Genomic DNA, 14507 nt, shown 5'->3' on the forward strand with positions numbered 1-14507 from the left:
TGGAAGCAGATTTGTTGTCTACACTGCTTCTAATAATTAACCCAGACTTTCATATAAATAGACAGTTCAGCAGAGATTTTCAAAACAGGAGACCTGCCAAATACCTTCTAAGCTGAACAATGGAGAGATTATCAGTGTTGGTGTGTTTGCTTGCCGTTCTGCCCCACTGCCAGGCTGGAAGTGAGGGCCACATCATGGAGATCCCACATGGAGATCTGGCAGACATCAAGGAAGAGACTGACAAGAAGACAATGGATCAAGGATCAGAAGCATCAGCCGCTTTCCAATCAACAGCCGACTCAACTAGCGAACCAAACATGGCCATGGTTCAGAAGCTGGAGGCCCTGGAAGCTACTGTGAGAGCCCTTGAAGAGACTGTGAGACCCCTTGAAGCTACTGTGAAAGATCTAGAAGCTACTGTGGGAGCCCAGGAAGAAACAATCAGAGAGCTGGAGGAGAGCAAGAATCAGCTGATGGAACCCAACAGCACACTGGCTGAACAGAGATTGTATGAAGGTAACCAAATATATTATAAGGAGAAATAGTGTGTCATGCAACTATTGTGAACTGCCACTATCTGCTATCTGCCACCACCATGCTTCACAGTGGGGATGGTGTATTTGTGATGATGTGTCATCTGGTGGCCAAAATGGTTAATTTTGGCCTAATCAGTCCAAAGAACCTTCTTCCAATTGGCTTCACTCCTCTACATGTCTTCTGGTGAACTCTAGTTCTAGGGAATACTTTTTATAGGCATTGCATGTAGACTAAAAAAGCTTGTGTTTGTCTACATGTTTTCAGACCCTATATGTTGGAATTATGATAATACATCTCAAATGGTTATATTTGAAGATTGGAATTTGTAAATGAAGGAACTGAGCTCATATGTCTGTGTTGATATCATGCAGGACTTTATCAGGTTGCATTTTCTGCTGCACTACCAGATGGCAACATTGGTCCCGCAAATTTTCTTCACTCTCTAGTGTACAATCGCGTAATGTCCAACATTGGGGGACATTACAGCCCAGCAACTGGTCAGTATTCAGCGTTATCTTTGTTTCTATAAAATCTCTTAAGGTTAGATATACCAGACATAACTGTTGCCTATTAACCCTTTGATGTGCCGTGTCAGTCAGGAGATACCCATTTTCCATCGGATGTGGGTCACTTTTGACCCATGCTGCGCATCAAAGGGTTAAAAGGGTTTTTGTGTGCCACTCTTTTTCACTCTTACAATATTTTTATACTCTTTTTAATGTATGATCATGAAATTTGACTGGCATCTCATTGTTGTTCTTCTGTGCAGGTTTTTTTACAGCACCAGTGAGAGGGGTCTATTATTTTACCTTCACTTTCTTCTGCTGGGCACAATCGCAACAAACTTGTGGTGGCAGTCTGTATCACAATGGAAACAAGATGACGTCGTGGTATGGTTTTAGTCGATCTAACCCATCCTCTGGATCTAACAACGCTATTTTGCTGTTACAAGCTGGAGACCATGTCAATGTCCGTCTTTGGGCAGACAGGGTAGTCAGTGATAATGTAAATAGGTACTCTACATTCAGTGGATTTTTGCTTTACTCAATGTGAATCCTATAGAAAGGTTGTGATTTCCAACAGATCAGGCTTTTAATAGTTGTCAAAAACGTGGCATAGCATTTGATGTCTTTATATTTTCTGCTATTTACTACACACAAGTGCTTACTCTGCATTTATTAGATTAAGATTTTTTCTAGCAAAGTCCTGATAATGTGGCACAAAACTACAACTACAACTTGTCTTTTTCAATGCTCATTTCATTTGCAATGATAACAAAAGTGTATCCTCCCTAATAAAAGTGTATCAACTGAGTTCATAATATGACACTAACTTGAGTAATGTTTTTATTCTACACCCTAAAGAACAATGTTGGGGCAAAACAAACAAAGAAAACACAACAGTTTGCATCAGTCTTTTTGAGTTAGGAGAACTTCTGATGAAATTATGTTCAATCAACAAACAAGTTTGGAGAACCAGCTGTTCCTCCACAATCAAATGTATTTTTTCCCACTAGTCCAACTGTCTGACATTGTCCAAGCATGTTACGATGGCATTCAAGGTGATAAAAAAAGAAGTTATCAAGCCAGTTTCACTACGTTATCTCAACATGAATTTAGAAGCCAGAAATTTGAGTTTAAATTACACACAATATTTCACTGCCAAAGGTATCAACATTATTATGTCAACCCAAGCCATTCAATTAATGTGTTTGCAACTTTAATAATAGACACTAAAAGTCGAAAGTCTGGACACACCTTCTCATTCAATGGTTTTATTTTAATTATTTCCTCCATTGTAGATTAATACTGAACACATCAAAACTATTAAAGAATACATATGGAATTATGTTGTAAACAAAAAAATGTTAATCTTCAATATTAATCCACAATGTAGGAAATAATACAAATAAATAAAAACCATTGAATCAGAAGGTGTGTCCAGACTTTTGACTGGTAGTGTATTCAAATCAGTATATTCAGCTTGCAGTCATGCATCTATTTAAGTGGTGGGAAAAGGTTCCCTGAATGACTTTTTAGAGGAACACCGTTACAAAAACATGCCGCTCCTCCTGCTGATCCAGTGTTTTTTGCATATACACACACACAAAAACTCCTTTCTATTTCTTTAACGTCAGAAATGCAGTGGCTTTAGTTGGAATTTTTCTGTCACTAAATCTTCATTGCTTTTTATTTGAACCTCACAACATTTTAAAGAAATCTTTGCACTTAAGAATAGGGCTAAAACTAAAACATAAGAATTTCACTAGCCAAAGTGTGAGCATTTTAAGAAATCAATTACCAGCTGGTTAATGTCGAGAAAAACATGGTCAGGTATATTCTGCGTTTGCATGCAGTGTTAACATTTGTGCACCAGTTCTATAGGTATTACTTGATGTAATCATTTCAAAGTCAGTTCATTTAATGGCTGAAAATTTGGATCTAGTTACTAATCAATAAGCTACAATGAAGGAAGTGATATTAACCCACAGAAAGCAGTCTTCAGTCAAAGGTATTGCACACAGCTGGAACAGACTCACATTACATCAACTTAACATTTAGACCATAAAGGATACTTTTATTTTTATTACAAGATTGTTTTAAATTAGAAAAAAGCAGGTCTTCCATATAAGAAAAGTCTAATGTCAAGGAGTGTTTTTGTGGAAAGTTTTATCTTTCATAAATGTCATCATGTTCCAACACGTGCTACACTGCTGAGATGACATTGTTTCACACATCCAGTTGTTTTTGTCATACTCTAAAGCAGGGTTAGGTCAAAATGATAATCACATTCATTTTGATCAAAATTGAAATCATTATCTATTACAATTCTTCATGGATTCTGGAAGTAAAATATTTCTATTTTTATATTCCACTTTAACATGTCCAACATTTGTTGTGCTGCATTCCTGCTAATGCAGTGCTGCACAATGTTTTGTAGGTGAGTGTATCTGCAGAGTACATTAAATACGGTCCAACAAATCAGCCGTGTTGTTTCGTGTAGAGCAAAATACTGCAAGACACTGCTGAATTCAGTGCATGGCCTAGAGGCAAAATATGAATAAAATTGTACTCAAAACTCCTCACTTCACTGTAACAGATTTAGAGATGTTCCCTAAATGCCTCAAATGCAAGCAGCTGTGCAGAGAGAACCTTCGAGAAAGGTGAGGGACTAACAAAAAAAAATAACAAATAACAGAAAAGAGTGAAATCAGGGTCTAGAATGTCACAAATACCCAAGATGTAATGTACTGTTTTCTATTAGGGGAGGTTTTTTTTATGGGTTTTTAAACATCAACACACTTAAGTATGGACAGTCAAAATCACATGCACAAAACACTACAAAAAAATTAAAAACTGAACTGATCAGAAAGCCTTGAATAGGAGTAAATTATGTTCTATTAGACAGACTTCTCTTGCACCTATGGAGTAGCAGAAGCATTTTCTTTTGTATTAAGCAGCATTTAAGACTACATTGCATGTAGACATCTCAGAATCGATACATCATGCAGCACCGGTTCCGCTTCAGGTTGTGTAATAGAGTAACACACTGTAAAGCTCCACCGTTATGGATATCTGAGTTGATGCTGGTCAAGGACGGGGATTAAGTGAGGTAAATGAGCTCTAACCGTAAAGTTAGTTGTCATTTCTTGACAGGATTTTTTCTAAATCCCAAATACTTGCAAACAACAGATGAGGATCTGTTTGGAGGAACCACTTCTTCATTTTGGAAAAAAGTGGAGCCAAAACATCTCAATGACTCCCTAGGAAGTGTTTTATATAGGCAGCACCATTTTCCCTGAGCAGAGCATTAACGTTGCAGTTGATCATGTTCATCAAAATGAATATTGAACAGTTGTACGGCCCGACTATAAGGGGCGTCTCTGTTGCTGAGAGATGAACACCAGTCAAGGTAAGATCAGGAAACAATTGTAGCATTAAGTCAAAGCAGAATTTTAAGGCCAATTTAAAAAGGGATCAGTGTATGTGTAGGGCATAAAAAGGATCCTTGTGACCCCTACTGTGCAGCATCAGGCTTCCTCAGCTGAAGGTGATGAGGTATTCTGGGTAGGCCTGGTCATCGTGAAAGATCACGAACATGGAGGGCTGCTGCTGGTTGTTCACCAAACTGTCGAAGCAGTCAGTGGGGTCTGATCCTCTAGGAGGGGTGGCCTTCATGGAGGAAGTACCGACTGTGTAACGGCCGGTCAGGACACGAGCCACGTACAGCCGCTTCAGGCCTGATGGGTCTGCTGGGGAATACCTACTGGCAGAATAGTTTGCGTCCACAGCGAAGTAAACTCCCTTACCGTACATGGCAGCTATGATAGAATCACATAAGAAGTTCAAATATTTTACTTAAGAACTTTTTATCATCACAGAAACCATTGGGGCTTTTATGCAAGAACATATAACAAACACCTTACCATGTGCTCCTGCAAAACTCCTGTCAAATCTGTCCCTCTCAATGCAGTTGCAAGACTCTGCTGATGTGCCATGGTAGAGAAACTTCTCACCGAGCTCTGCTTCACCGTTCTTGGTAAGTATACGCTGCCTACACACACTGTAGGAATGCCACAGGTAGAGGTTCTGCACACGCTCAATCTGAGTTCAGAAAAACAATCAGTTATATTCTGTACTGTGGGTTTCTATAGGCTTAAAATGTACTAAAATGTGCAACAAACTCACTTTGCTGATGTTGTATTTCGCCGTTTTGAAGAAACCCTGGGCTACATCTTGATACTCCGGTGAGTTAGGCTGCAGCTCAACCTTTTTAAAAACTTCTTCCTGCATAGGGTCCCAGTGTTCTGGCAGCCTCAAGGCTGAAGCAGAAGCCACAAGAATTAATATTAAGATTTTGGAAACGCATTCATAAAAGAAGATTGTCTGCAAAATGTGACGTGACATACCTGCGTCAGACTGGCTCCTTTTCACTTTGTATGTGATACCTGTCAGACAGTCGGTGGCTTCTTGCGTCCTCAGGTTTACTTTCACCTTCATGCCGTCTGGTGTCGCAATTTCAACAAACACTTGTTGATTAAAGTGAGCATCCTCCAACACATAGTTCTCATGGAGGTTCAGCTCCTGCCAGTCTCCTTTTACATCCTTCATTGACCACTGGACAGTGAGAGCCAACATCGCTTCTTCCTTCTCTTGGAGGTCTTCAAAAAGCACTTTTTGGATTACTCCATTTATCAGGTCAACTACACTCAAAACGTCTTCATTTAGGCCTTTCAGCATGTAGACATCTTGTCCTGACCGACGCCCAGCTTGAGATCTAGCTGCATTTCCAGCTCTGCTGTCATTCACTACTTCAGAACTCCTGGGTTCCAGGCTCAGTCCTAAGACTTTGACTTTTGCCTGCACTGCGTCCAGCTCCATGGCATCGAGCCTGGACAAATGCTGCACCTGTACCTCTCTCTCTACCAGCTGCTTCTGCAGGATCTCCTCCAAATCTCTTTTGATGATGTTGATGATCTCTGGGCCACAGCTGATGACATTTATCACTGCTGGCTGGGGCTTTGAAAAACTGAGGGCTTCACTGTGCAGTGCTGAAGGTGCAGAGGCTCTTGGAAACTTGTTTTGCCACTTCTTGAGCTTTCGCTTTGCTTTTTCTATAAAATGAGAAACAGCTATTTAATGTCTTGTGGTGAAATGTTGCATATTGATTTGTGGTTCCTCAAGAATAGTGCTTAATGACTTCTCCTCTCATGACAGAGGTTGGTATTCATGGCTCAGAGCGCAATAAACTATTGAAAAAAAAGCTGACAGAGTTTCTATAGTTATACAAGGTACTTAGAGGAGAAATTCCAGTTAATTTGGTGACCCTCCGATGTTTGTTTAAGAGTCATCACTAGGACAAAATTTCATTTTCTTTCAATAATTTGATTCATGACCAAATATCAGCAAAAACAATTTTCCATCGTCGAAGCCATGTCTTGTAAACCCTCCCTTTCAGACATGAGATTCGTAATATTGCTGGCTTCATTAGTTTCTTGAAGTGGCAGCATCACACAACACCTTGGGTTTTGTTTTAAATTACACATCAATCACACACCAAAGAATGCTTATTACTCAATTAACATTTCAAACACTTGTATAATTAAACTATATGCTGAAATCTCAAGCTAATCAATTCTTTTCAATATTGTGTCTCATTCTCTTCATTTTTGAATAGAAAAGGCTTATTACTGTTGAACATTTCCAAATTAAAACATGCCTATTAGGTTCTCATGGCCTGGAGCGTCTTGTCCAATGCGACTCTGCAGCTCTGACCTGCAAAAACATACCACAGGACAGGTTGTTAAAAACAAGCAATCTGACTGCATAAAACAATGAACTCTAAGCTAATACTACAATCGTTCCTTCTGTTGTTGGTTGCTGTATGAAAAAAGATGAATTTCTAACCTGAAAGCCTGGAAGACTGGCAGTTGCAGGATGACAATGCGGATAAGTGAGAGAGAGCTTGGCTTCAAGCCCTGAATAGCTGAGGACATCCCATCCAGCATGGCTCTACAGGCTTTATCAGCATCCATACCAGCCGCTCCTGATGGGATGTAAAGACAACTCTTGTGAATCCACACAGAAATATCAGCAAAGATTCCATTTACAGCTACATATTCTGCCCATTTTGACCTTTACCTGGTCATGTGTTGCTATTTTGATGGGACTTAGCTAGATCTGCTTTTTCGACATTTTATGTGATTACAGCATTAAAAATTGCAGAAGCACAAACAATCCCTCATAAACACGCACACTGACAGCAGGCACACAGTACAAACCAGTATTGACGGCTGGAAAGGCCACTGAGTGACAGCCTTTGGTCTCACACTGCTTGAGTATCTTTTTGCAGGTCTTGCGAATCCTTTGAGTATCGCACTTAAAGCTAGCATGGATGATTTCCTTGCAACCAAGCAACCCTGGTCCTGTGGTACACATGAGGTCTGCTGGGCTGCCTTCTATATAAAAAAATAATAGAAAAGTACACACTATGAAAAAAACAAAACCATATCGGATTTGTGCATAAGATGTTTGATGAATATATTAACTTCAGCATCTCAATCACAGACTTTTATATAATAGAGACACTCTCTCAAACCTCTTCTAAATATTATCAGTAATTTTCAGTGCACTCCTAAGGCTTACTTTGGGCTAACTCTGCTTGGACAGCGGGTCCTGCTGCACTCAGAATGGCTTTGGAGACACCTGCAGAGTTAATAAACAGATAGGATCAAACCTCTGGTAATACACTGTACAAACCAAATAAAAATAAAGCTTCTGCAGTCCTGTATATGTATTTAAAAATCAATCAAATCATACCAGACTGGTTATTAGAGAAATCCGTTGTGTTGACAATGACATCAGTGCCTCCTTTTATGATGTCACCACAGATCATTTGAAGCTTGACTCCACCAAGCGTGGCTGTGACCTCATCATTAGTTATGGAGACATGGCTGTAGAAGGATGCTAAAGTCATGGAAATAAAAAAAAAAAAAAAAGAAGTTAAAATGATGGTTTAATATTTTAATTTCAATCTGCGGTGAAATGTATTTTTGATGGTAACGGAATGAAATGGCTCCATGAAAAAGGATGCTGATACAATCAAAGAAACAGAAAACTAAATAAACACAAACATTTTTTCAGCCTCTTCGTCTTAGTTTTACACAAGCACTCTTATTGTATGACTAAACCTCGCCGCTGATTTCCAGCAGCAAGTGGTTGTTTTCAGCACACACTCTCTGTGCACTAAATGACCAAAGTTGTAAATATCTTAGAAAAAAATTAGAAATCTAAAAAGTTAACATCCAGCTATTTTTCAGGATTGGTCAAGACCAATGCAGAGTGAAAAGGACTGAAATTATAAGACTCCAAAATAATACCAATATTGTTCTCTGTCTGTTTGAAGCATAGCCAGCAAAAATTGTGCTGACACAAGTTGTAACCTTCACAAAGTAGTGGATGTTCAGGAGCTTCTGTGATGTTTTTCTGCCTCCTAGTGGTCTCAGGTGATTATTGCAGCCTTAAGTTCCCATATGGTGCTCCTTAACAACTTAATGAAAGTCTCACACATCCCTAGAATGTGCCTTTCGATTTTTCAGTTTAAAACACAGCAAAACCGGCCTATTTTAGCATGACCATTTAACTCCTGGCTTTAACCATTAAATGCAGCTGAGCTACTGCTGTCTCCACCCCCTTCAGCAAAAAGACTCTCTCTGTGTCAGTGATTGGCACTGTGGAACAAAAGCGGCAGCTGACACAGCTATGAATGAACGTGTGGGACCAGAACTTTCTATCCCTTCTGAGTTTCTCTGTAAATGATCATTTTCCAAGTTTCTACGACATACAAAACACAATGAAATGGATATTCGCCGTATGGAACATTTAAAGATTTAATAAAGTTATTTTAGAAAGAAGCAACTTATCAAAGTCTTGCTTAGACTGAAAATGACAAGGCAACAACAATCCAGACCAACCTTGACTTGGGTTAGCACCATTTGTAAATCCTCTGAGTTGCACCTTTTCTTGTGCACACTCGAAAGCCTGTTAGAGGAAAAGTAAATGGTTTGTGGTGTAAAACTTATTGACTAAAAAGGACATGACCAACAACTTATTTAGCCTTGACACATTTCCTTTACCTTGCTAGATTCTTTGTCTGTGGGGTGAGTAACAACACGGACCAGGAAGGGTGAGGTGATGTTTCGGTTCTGTTCAAATACACCAACCTCCTCCAGAAGAACTCTGGCTGCCACGCTGTGAGGAAAACGCAGGGCAGCACCGGTCCCAAGCACAGGAAGAGCAACTGAACTAAAACCTCTAATGGCACAGGAAGCCAGAATTTTTCTGATTCCCTGTCTCAGCGCCTGGAAGATTCAAAGATGGTTGTAAGTTTTAATAGACCGAGATAAGACAAACATGTAATTGTCTATTCCATGTAAGCACTACTTCACCTGGACTGCAGTTCCATGTGGGTTGTTATCCCAGGAGACTTGGTTGAGGAAGAACACTGCTTTAGATTTAAGGACAGGCAAACTCTCAACCAGGATTGTGTCACTGGGCAGTGTTGCTCCTCCTGCTTCCTTATGAAACTTTGCAGTCAACTGGGGTCCAACCATATCAGACAAAGTGTTGCCAACACGGGTAGACAGAGGATCATGTCCAACCATTGGAGACACCAGGGCATCCACCTTAGAAAATATAGTGTTAAAATTTTATCCCACTAAGCACTGAAATGATCCTGATCATCATGTTGAGCCAAAGAGTAAAATCTCTATCTAGTAATTCCCACGGAACATCTGGAACATCCTGATCAATGTATCAACATTTATATTACTGCAGCTGTAATCTTAAAGTTTCTCACCTGCTGGGTCTCGATGGTTCCCTGAAGGATCTCTACATGGACGCTGCCTCCAGGAGCTCCAGCTGTGGCTCCTGCTGCTGAGTCTTGACCAGCAGCGTCCATCTGGACCTCCACGTCCAGTCCAGTGCTGTTTCTGCTACTCATCCCTTGGAGAAGCCTGTCACATGCTTCCTTCATGGCCCTCACCACCTCTCTTCTCTTATCAATCAGGATTATCTTGCTCAGACTTCGCCCTCCCTGACTACCAAACTTCCTAACAGCAGTTACAATAGCCTCACAGCACACAGTGACAGGAACGCCAAACACACCTGAGCTGATGCAAGGAATAGCTATGGACTGGAACTCCATCATTTCTGATAAATTCAGAGCCTTCTGGACAGTTTGTTCCAGTAACTCCCTTTCTTTGCCACCTGCTTTCCCACCTATAGGCCCGACAGCGTGCAGAAGTTTCTTACATTTAAGGTTGCCTCCAGTGGTCACTACAACATCACCTGTCTTTATTTTTCCGGTCCGCTTTACTAGGGCTTTGCTCTCCTTCTGCACTTCAGGACCACCTGCTTTGCTCAGTGCAGCAGCGACACCTCCATGGTGGTCCAGATCCTCATTGGCAGCGTTCACCAGGACATCAGTGTATTGTTTGGTGATGTCCCCTTCACAGACCAGCACCTGGAGTCCGTCCTGAAGGCAGTATTTTCCAAATCCTGAATTCTGTCTACTAGCGTGAGGCTGTTCCTCGAGCCGCATGAGACACTTCTTAGACTGAGCGACACTTAAGATGCTGTCTCTTCCAGAGGGGCTTTCAAAATAACTGCCTGCCCCTGGAAGATCAATGGTGACTCTGCGCTGGACAAGGGAGTCCAGAAGTGGACCCAGTCTATTCCTGACATCAGTCACTTTGTTTGCCGGACCCTCCAATGCCACCCTGGGCCCAGAGGAAGATGTTAGAGGATGGAGAGTAACCCCTGAATAATCAAACTTATGCAGCTGAAGCAATTCTGGTAAGAGCTGTACCAACTCTGGAAAGGGAAGAATGACTTGCCCTTCTACGCTTACTTGGTCCAAAATAAACTGTATAACAGTATCGCTCAGCTCTTCAACTTGTGTGGTGTGGCCTAGCAAGAATACCATGCTGTCTGAGCCAAACACAACCTGAGCCTTACACTGTCCTTGGTTCATCTCATTTGTCTTGGACTTAAGCATTTCCCGCAGCTCGGGTGGCACAACAGAGCAGTTAGGAACATAAAACTTGACATCCTTGAACTTTTCTTGCAATTTTTCCTCAGTGTAATCCAGTTTAGCAGCAGAAAAGGCAAAGAAATTGAGCTCTGTGTCTCGCAACTCTACTTCTACCTCATTACCAACCTCTAAAAACTCATGGAGCTTCCCTGGACCTCCATAAACCCTCCTGAGGAAAGCCAAAAAATGTGGGCTCTTGTCGGAAACTGTTCTCTCTAACACCAAATTCTCCTCTTCAGATATCAGCTCTCCAGCTTTAAGGATTTCCTGCACAGAACCTTTCAAAACCAGCTGACCTGGCTCTCCCTGTGTGGCCTTCACTCCTGGCAAATTTTGTCCCAAACTGCGCTCAATCTCTTTCCAGAGGAGGCGGAGTTTTGCCTCACCTAGTCGACGAACAGTGGTTTGCTCCTCACTTAAACTCGATCCTCTGTGTTTACCTTTAGAGCCCTCTGCATCTGCTAACCTGGCCTTCACCTGAGAACGTTTCCCAACAACAATAGCCATCCCAACCTCGCTGTACACTTTTACCTCATCTGTGGTCTGACCAGAGCTGCAAGACTGAAGCAAAACTTTGACTTTGCGAGAGTCCGCCTCGTAGTGGTACATGTAGTCATCAAGAATTTTGTCTACTTCAGCTTTCCAGTCGCTAACTTCTTCTACATCACCAGGCTGAGCTGACCTCCTGACTAAAACCCTGCCTTCCTCTGGGTAAAGCTGAGCACAGCAGGCCACAGAGGTGAGTTTCTTCTGCAGTTCCTTCTCAACCTTTGGACATTCCTTCAGGTAACGAAGAACGTAACCATTAAGCTGTAGCTCATACTCTTCACCACTTGGTGGCACGTTTAAGGCAAGAGAGGAGTCCTGTTTCTTCTGCTGGAAAGACAGTATTTTTAGTAGACAACAACTATTTTAAATCATTTCAATATTGATCTTCAGTCTAGTGTATAAGACGTACAAATAAGATGAAAAGGGCAAAAATGATGATTCACCTGTCAGTGGTTTTAATGTTGTGGCTGATTGGTGTATTTTTACTATCAATAAGTAATGACTCATTTATGTTTTAAAATATAACTGATATTTGTCTTAATTTTAAGCTTAATCAAAGGTTTCCTGAGACTTTATTTAGCTTATCTAGAAACTGAATGCATTCACTGAAGCGTTTTTACACACTTTTCAACTGTTCCACAGTCATATCAAAAATATAGACATTGAATTTAACTGCACAACATTAATAGAGTAGACATACGTTATTATATCAGATTCTCAACACTAACCTGTGATGAAGAAGCCAGATTGGAGGTAGCGATGTGAGAGGAGCTGAGATCTCGGACCCTCAGAACCAGAGGACCGTCTGTACACTGCACCACATGTTCACATCTTTGCAGGACCCTTTGCTGAGCTGAAAGACAAAAGGGGACATTACTTATTAGGGTCCATACAACTTCTGCTACTACTAAAGTGTGTAAAGTCTCTAATTCTTTCCTGACTGCATGCATATGGAATGCATCCTTAAAAGATACCGTGTCAGTGCTAACAGACACACCTTCATCACTTCAGGTGAAGTTAACAATGCAATCATGTGATCAGCTGGAATGAAAAACAGCCTTGGAATCTTTGTACCGACACATTTTGCTATTCATGCTCCTTTTTATTTCTGCTCCATGGCAGTTCAGAGGGAAATACAGCTCTACCTCCACTGACAGCTAGTTACTGAGTGGAATTTAGATTATTGCATATGGAAAACACTGAGAGCTGTGATGACGTGCTGCATTTCTTTAATTCTCTTTAATTAATACTGACATCATTAATAATTATTTGGAGGTTCTCATTGTAGATTTAACAGACTAAGTAGTGTGAAGTTTCATGTTAGGCTTGCTATGAACACATAATTCTGAAAATTGTGTAATGGCAAATATTTGTAAAATATTTTTTGGCTGATTTAAATACAGTAAAATAGTCTAAGTGGAAGGCCGAATTTTGTATGAGTAAAAATACAGATTTTTGATGTTGACATTATATACAGTATGGGCCTGATATTTTATTTTGTTTCTAATTTTTGACCGTCAGCATTAAAGTTAACCGTTTTTCTGTGATTCTCTTATTATATATGATCTTATTTGAAATTTATCAAACCAAGGACAATTTAAAAATGAAATACAATTTCTTCATGCATCATTTTTCTTAAAATATGGCAAATAAAAAATAAAACAACAAATGCTGGCATACTGTAATGTACACAAATTGCAAAAACAGTGACAATAACAGCAAATATCTGCAAAATTATGATATTTAAACTGATTTAAATACAGTAAACCATTATTGTGGTGGTCATCCATAGTAAAAGAATGAATTATTGTTTTTTTTAAGTGGACATTATGTACAGTTTGGTACTGTTTGGATGTTTTGTTTTACAATCAAGATGCAAAAAAATTAAATAGTTTACTTTCTGTTTTCAATGATGAAAATAAAACAGCAATAAAATATTGGAATATTTCAGTTAAAACAAATCTTTACACTTTTATTTTTTATATTGTAATGCAGTATTTTTACTTCAGTATTGAATCCACCCAGCTCGCAGTACTATTGTTGCACCATGAGAGTGAAAGTGAAAATAAACATTAGTTTGTAAATTTAGACGCTGACAACTTATCCAACAGGTTCCAAAAAGTTATTTCGACATTTTAAAAAAATGCTTGGACGTAGAGTTTAGTTTCTTCTGTTAAAAACAAACTAAATACAAACAAAATGAAATTGAAAAACACATCTAGGCGTTTCCATTGCATACTTTCATTTTCACCGGCACAAGACATTTAATCTTCGACATAATTTTAAATAACGAGTAGAAATGAGTTAAACACAAATATTTTTACTTTCTTACCTTCTTGCTCTTTAAAAGAGACGCTGCAAACTTTATCATCCACCTTAATCACGGAGCTGCACTCTCCTCCGCCTGATTTGCGTCGAATTTGGAAATAGCTTTCTATCTTCTTCCTTTGGTCTGCGTTCAGATTGTCACATTCAAAGAACACAGGGTGCTGGTAAGGGTCTCCCATGCTGAAAACTTCACTGAGTTAATAATCACATATAGAGATTTAACAACAGAGAAAACTGCCAGATGCGTCTGGCTGGGCGTCTTGTGCCAAACTGCTTGTGTGCGCCGTCAGTGCGTCATAGACACTGAAGCCTCATTTCCTCCTTCCTCCTTAACAACCTGTAGACTCAGGCAAAGGAAATCTGACAAAAAATAAAAAGCATTTTTAAGAATCACTGATGGAAAATTATAGTAACGTTTCTCAAATTCTGTTCCCCAAAACTAAGTTCTGTAAATAATTTCAGAATTTCAAATGTTTTCAGAGCAGGGAATTTTGGCATTT

At 39.9% G+C, this 14507-nt stretch overlaps 2 protein-coding genes across 3 annotated transcripts; one reads left to right on the forward strand and one right to left on the reverse strand.

Moving 5' to 3' along the window:
* Nucleotides 1-72: 72 nt before the first annotated feature.
* On the forward strand, nt 73-1863 carry LOC111571739 (complement C1q-like protein 2). Its single transcript, XM_023275039.3, has 3 exons — nt 73-516; nt 909-1034; nt 1307-1863. The coding sequence occupies exons 1-3, from the start codon at nt 120-122 to the stop codon at nt 1588-1590; spliced, it is 807 nt and encodes a 268-aa protein (XP_023130807.2). The 5' UTR covers nt 73-119; the 3' UTR covers nt 1591-1863.
* A 1224-nt stretch (nt 1864-3087) lies between these two features.
* On the reverse strand, nt 3088-14308 carry LOC111571723 (protein mono-ADP-ribosyltransferase PARP14-like). Of its 2 annotated transcripts, none has more exons than XM_035950380.2 (15): nt 14012-14308; nt 12408-12532; nt 9895-12003; nt 9485-9721; nt 9173-9397; nt 9011-9077; nt 7857-8003; nt 7683-7742; nt 7319-7495; nt 6945-7083; nt 6757-6812; nt 5447-6151; nt 5226-5359; nt 4964-5141; nt 3088-4858 (listed from the first exon to the last, which is right to left on the reverse strand). In XM_035950380.2, the coding sequence occupies exons 1-15, from the start codon at nt 14184-14186 to the stop codon at nt 4578-4580; spliced, it is 4815 nt and encodes a 1604-aa protein (XP_035806273.2). In that variant the 5' UTR covers nt 14187-14308; the 3' UTR covers nt 3088-4577. The 2 variants fall into 2 exon arrangements, with proteins under 2 accessions (XP_035806273.2, XP_035806272.2); XM_035950379.2 differs by having other exon boundaries at nt 9895-12006.
* Nucleotides 14309-14507: the final 199 nt, after the last annotated feature.

Source organism: Amphiprion ocellaris, chromosome 23, assembly GCF_022539595.1.
Source record: "Amphiprion ocellaris isolate individual 3 ecotype Okinawa chromosome 23, ASM2253959v1, whole genome shotgun sequence".
NCBI classification, from domain to species: Eukaryota; Metazoa; Chordata; class Actinopteri; family Pomacentridae; genus Amphiprion; species Amphiprion ocellaris.

Coding starts and splice junctions, on each gene's coding strand:
- LOC111571739 (XM_023275039.3), top strand. CDS start 120: ATGGAGAGATTATCAGTGTTGGTGTGTTTGCTTGCCGTTCTGCCCCAC. Junction 517..908: donor TGAACAGAGATTGTATGAAG/GTAACCAAATAT, acceptor GATATCATGCAG/GACTTTATCAGGTTGCATTT. Junction 1,035..1,306: donor ACATTACAGCCCAGCAACTG/GTCAGTATTCAG, acceptor TCTTCTGTGCAG/GTTTTTTTACAGCACCAGTG.
- LOC111571723 (XM_035950379.2), bottom strand. CDS start 14,186: ATGGGAGACCCTTACCAGCACCCTGTGTTCTTTGAATGTGACAATCTG. Junction 6,152..6,756: donor AGGCCATGAGAACCTAATAG/GCATGTTTTAAT, acceptor CTCATTTTATAG/AAAAAGCAAAGCGAAAGCTC. Junction 5,142..5,225: donor CGAAATACAACATCAGCAAA/GTGAGTTTGTTG, acceptor TTCTGAACTCAG/ATTGAGCGTGTGCAGAACCT.